Genomic DNA, 5,692 nt, shown 5'->3' with positions numbered 1-5,692 from the left:
ATACTTACCTGCATCAACTTTTTGCAGAATTTGTAGCAGAAATATTGGGCGGGATTACAATCACTATCATATAATAGTAAAATAAAGAATACACTCACCCAAAAAGATATTCTATTTTTGTTCTTTTTCTTTTGCCCATCTCGATGTATCAAGAACTGATGACTTGGCAAAGCGAGCTTCTCCTTGAGGAACATCTCTCATATAGAATGAAGTAAAGGTGTTTTCTGTTGCCCAATGAGCTGTCTGTAGAATTTCTTCTAGAGTTGCACCATTGAAAAAGGCCCATGAAGTTGCCAATCGTCTTGTATCATGTGCACGCACATGAGATAAGGTCTCACTGTTATGTTCATACACAAACTTTACTAGTGACACAATCCATCTTGAAATTGAATTCTTGGATGCTGGTTTTTGCGAGTCCGATTTGTAAGTCAAGAATAAACACTTTTCATCACCACGAGAAGACTCTGTCCTTTTTAGGTACATTTTAAGTGCTCTACAAGGACACAAAAGCAAGTCTCTACTGTCTGTTGCAAAGCTATTAAACTCTGGTATGAATATTGGTTTCCATGGCTTTCCTAATCTCTGAGTTTTGGCTAAAAACTGTATATTTGGTAATAAACGTATTCCATTCTGCTCAAGACGTAAATGTGACTCTCCAATTGAAAGAGCTTGAATTTCGCTTACTCTTGATGCTGTTGCCAGAGCCACAAGGAACACTGTCTTCCATGTAAGGTACTTCATATCGCATGAATTCATCGGTTCAAATGGGGAGTCACACAACTTCCAAAGAACAGTCGGCAAATCCCAATTTGGAAGTAATGGTCGTACATTAGGTTCAGAATTGTATATTCCTTTTATTAACTTTGACAGATCAGTGTTGTTACTGACAGAACTATTGCTCCAACCCTTATGCATAGATGCTATCGCTGACCTATAACCCATTAAAGTATTTGGCTTACAATTACGTTCTTCATGCAAATAGATGAAGAAGTCTGCTAAATCAGCTACAGTGGCCTCAACTGAATCCTTTTGGTTCTTGGCACACCATTCCTTGTAGATTCGTATTCTAGCATCATACATTTTTCTTGTTGACTGTCTTCGTGAGTTGAAGATAAATGAGTTAGCTTTCTCAGAAAATCTATTCTCTGTTCTTTGTTGTTTGAAATTTTCCAAACCGCCAGATGCAGACTTTCTGGACTTGGATGAATGAACTGCCCTCTTCTTTGAGTCAACATGTTTCTTATTATTGGTAGTTCCCTTGGAATGTCGACCAATAGATGTAGTAGGTCTGGAAACCATGACTGTCTTGGTGAAAACGGAGCGATGAGGAGAAGAACACACGACTCCTGTTCCACTTTCCTGAGTACTTTCGGAATTAATATGGGAGGCGGAAATGCATATGCAAACATTCCTGTCCAATCTACAGCTAGCGCATCGCATTCCCATGCCAAGGGGTCTGGAAACGGAGAACAAAACACTGCTAGTTTCCGGTTTTCCCTTGTTGCGAATAAATCTATGTTTGGAGTGGGAAAAACTCGAAAAATCTGCCGAACTATTTCTTGGTTGAGACTCCATTCTGTCATCTTGGGAATTTGTCGCCCTCTGGACAACTGATCCGCTATTACATTCTTTTTCCCTGGAATGTGAGCTGCTTTGAGCTGTATCCCGAGAAGGTGACACCAATGCAGAATCCTCCATGTCATCACGCATAGGGCTGCAGACTTTGTCCCCCCTTGGCGATTGATGTAAGACACTACTGTTGAATTGTCTGTCCTCAGCAAGACTTGCCTGTGTTTGACATTGTCCCTGAAGTGATGAAGTGCATTCTCCACTGCACTGAGTTCCAACAGATTTATATGTGATGACTGTTCTATCACCATCCATTTCCCCGACACATTGCGATCCTCTAGGTGGGCTCCCCACCCGTAAGTTGATGCATCCGTCCACAAGGTTAGGTCTGCTCTGAAGCTCAGAATAGACGTTCCTGCCAGAACATTCCCTCTCTCTATCCACCAGAGAAGATGTGGGATGAGGAAACTGTCCATTTGAATCAGATGATCCAGTTCGTCCACATGTGGACGCCACTGGGACAGAAGGCAGAACTGAATGGGACGCATCTTGAGTCTGGCAAGAGGTACCAAATCTATACAGGCTGCCATTAAACCAAGGATTCTGAGGAATGTACGTGCTGGGATAAAAGATTCCATAACCATGGTAGAAATTGCCCCAAACAGACTGAGAAAACGGTCCAAACTGGGGTAGACCATACCCTGTTGGAGGTTGAATAGTGCTCCAAGATAAGTTATCTGTTGCGTTGGCTGCAGAATTGACTTGGATTGATTTATTACCAGGCCCAAGTCCATCAGCAGAAACAAAGTTCTCCTTAGTTGATGAACTAATGTCATTCGATCTGCATTTTTGAGAAGCCAATCTTCCAGGTACATGTAAATGGAAATCTGTTGACTTCTTAGATGTGCACCTATTGCCCCCATTAATTTCGTAAACACTCTTGGGGCTGTTGCTAGACCGAAGGGCATTGACCTGAATTGATAATGGATATTGTCTATGCAAAACCTGAGGTATTTCCTGTCTTCTGGATAAATTGGAACATGTAGATATGCATCCTTTAGATCTATTGATGCCACCCAGTCTCCTACATTCAGAGCCTGTATTACTGACCTTAGAGACTCCATCTTGAAATGTTGATTTTGGAGAAATATATTTAACGGTTTCAAATTGAGAATCGGACGGTAACCTCCGTCTCGTTTTGGAACAACAAAAAAGGTGCTGTAAAACCCCTGACCTTCCTGGGTCTTGGGAACAATCTCTATGGCATGCTTTTTTAATAAACTTTCTATTTCTTCTAAAATACATTGTCTTTGGACGACATCTTGTACATTTGTTATTCTTACTCCTGTATTTGGAGGGTGTTTTATGAACACAAGTTTGAGTCCTTCCTGGACTATTTTTTAAAATCCAATCGTCGGATGTAATTTTCATCCACTCCCTGTGGTACGAAATGATCCGACAGCCTACTTTGGCTGATTTCTGCAACTCGAGTCGAGTCTCTAATTGATCCGTCAAAATTACTTTGGGGGACGAAACCCCAAACGATCTTGTGCAGAGCCACGAGTTTGACCTCTGAAGGAACCTCTTGAATTGAAATTTCGATCTCTTCCTATAGTAGTCTTTTGATTCTTTTCTGCAGCAAACTTTCCCTTCTTTGCAAAAGATGACTGCTGTTCTTTCGGTTCCGAGGTGCCCACTGAATCATCTCTCTTTCTTTTCCTTGCAGAACTGAGGGCTGAACCATCTCTCTGCTTTGAACCCCTCAGGTGCTGTGTTTCTTTAGCATCGCGCATACTTTCTGCACTTGCGTGAAGAATATCAAAATACTTCCCACAAAAGAGCTTAGGATTCAGAGTTGTCTGTACAAGGAGTTTGTTTTCAGTTGCTTTGTTTTTAAAAGCCAAATCCTCAATGTGAATGGCTCTGCGGGCTGCAACTGCACCCACTAACATGCGGGAAGTAACATCAGCCATTGACTTGAACACCTGCATGAGTGCTTGTAGGGCCTCTGTCTTGTCCTCATCAGATACAACGTTATCAACGTAGGACGTAATTAGAGAGGCATATGTCAACTCTCTTAGAAGAAGTCGAGATCCTTGATCTATCTTCCATAACTCATTGTTGCGTGAATGCAACATAGGGTTGCGGAAACGGTAAGAATTTTTGTTTCCTTTTCTCCCTGTTGTAAAACTGCTGTCCTCAATGTTGTCATCAAGGCGCGGCGTTGTGCAGTACTTGTCAAAGTCGGAAGAAGCGACTCGGTATTTTTCATCATCTGATGCTTTTATAAGTCCGAATCGCACCTTTTCGCTGGAATTCTTCATCAACATCTGTTAATGTGTTTAAAATGTACCCATCCATAGGCAAAGACTGTTGTGGGGTAGATGATTTTGTCCCAATCAAACGATTTGACATGTATGATTTGAAGTCTCGGCTCTGAGTTTCAGAGGCATCAACTGAGTTGATGTTCAGTTCTGTAGACACTTTTTTAACAAAAATTTTCCAGTCTACCATGCATGAACCATTAGAGTCTGTGTCATGCGTATGTACTGAACCCAAGACAGAGTTATCAAACTCTGAACGATTATCCTCGTGAACATCAATAACATCATCAAGTGAATTGCTTAAGACTTGATCAGTTTCACCTCTGTGGCTTACCAGATCATCGTCATCCGATTCTCTGGAGCGTTGATCATCTGACGGTCGAAATCTATCGAACCTGTTACACGCCCTGTCTGAACGAACATCAGACGTAATAGCAATAGTCGGTTGTTTATTCGAATCCTGGACCAACTCTTTAATTCTAGCGTCAATCAACCTTTTCATGCAATTCTCTTGATATTGCTGCCATTGGGCTTCGAAATTCCCCAACACGAAAGGCGGAAAATTACCTACTTCAGGTGGGACTGAACCCTGCGTCAAGTCGCCGCCATTTTGACCCATTTCTGTCGGAGAAAGAATTTCTGACGCAGCTACGTTTCCCGCAGAGGAAACTTGACTATCAGAACGATTGCCACTATTCCCCACAGAGGGAACTTCTGGATTTGGCAATGTAGCTGACTTTCTCCCCGCTTCAGATTTCTTTCGCTCGATCATCTTTCTGATCAACGTCCGTTTTTCCTCTGACCACTTACTGCAAACTTCGCATGGAAATGCTTCGTTGCAAACTCTGTGTCTATAGCACTCTGCGTGGTCATCCAAAACGGTCATTTCTCTATTACATTTTACGCAAATTTTAAATGAATCAGACATTTTAAGACCGCAGGCTTAAGAAATTTTAATCTAAGAAAAACACGCGGCTTTTCTTCTCGAATGCCCGAACAAAACTGAAACGGAAGTATGCTTGTGCATTATGGGTAAACACTAGATGATACCACAGGGGTGGTCTCAAAAGTTCAGGCATGATCGTAGGCAGCTCGGGGAAAATGCAAAAAGTTGATGCAGGTAAGTATAGATATTGATGTAAACAGTGTTATAAAAAATAATGGCATTTAAATCAAAAGTTATTAACATCAAAGACCCATGATAGAAATAGTCAAGAAGCAATTATGGGGTGAAAAAAGGACAATTTTTTTTAGAACTCAAAACATGTATGATAAAATGTGGTATTTTATTGAGAGTATTTGTACATCAATTGTCCTGAAAAAGTAACCCGACTTATAAGGGAGTCAACAGCAAAATCTTCAAATTAAAGCTGGAAAAAGGCAACCGACTTATAGGCGAACCATACTTATAGGCGAGTATATACGGTAACTAAATTCCATTTTTCCCCCTGGATATTCTTATGTTTATAATCATTAGTCCCTTTTCTAACAGGATGATTTTATAGTCATATCACATGTTGAGTATTGCAGTTCTCAAAAAGATCTTAACAATTGTTTATATATGGGATATAAAGCTACATCAAACTCTGAACCTTCTTGTGAGGCCGAAGAATTGTCCTGGAGCCAAAGTCTTAACAATTATAAAGAATCATCTGGCTGATTAGTTTCTGAGAAGAAGATTTTTAAAGATTTACTATATATATTCCTATGTAAAACTTTAACACCCCCCCCCCCAATGTGGCCTCATCCTACCCCAGCGATCATGATTTTCACAACTTTGAATCTACACTACCTGAGGA

The 5,692-nt window shown here is 40.9% G+C and overlaps 1 protein-coding gene and 1 pseudogene across 1 annotated transcript; both read right to left on the bottom strand.

Moving 5' to 3' along the window:
• Positions 1 to 1,004: 1,004 nt before the first annotated feature.
• Positions 1,005 to 2,213, bottom strand: LOC128161099 (uncharacterized). Its single transcript, XM_052824339.1, has one exon. The coding sequence runs from the start codon at positions 2,211 to 2,213 to the stop codon at positions 1,005 to 1,007; it is 1,209 nt and encodes a 402-aa protein (XP_052680299.1).
• Positions 2,214 to 2,975: 762 nt separating this feature from the next.
• Positions 2,976 to 5,031, bottom strand: LOC128157999 (uncharacterized; annotated as a pseudogene).
• Between the last annotated feature and the right edge of the window lie 661 nt (positions 5,032 to 5,692).

This window comes from Crassostrea angulata, chromosome 8 (assembly GCF_025612915.1).
Source record: "Crassostrea angulata isolate pt1a10 chromosome 8, ASM2561291v2, whole genome shotgun sequence".
NCBI lineage: Eukaryota > Metazoa > Mollusca > Bivalvia > Ostreida > Ostreidae > Magallana > Magallana angulata.
The sequence above is the reverse complement of the archived record's forward strand: the minus strand, read 5'-3'. Positions and strand labels throughout refer to the sequence as shown.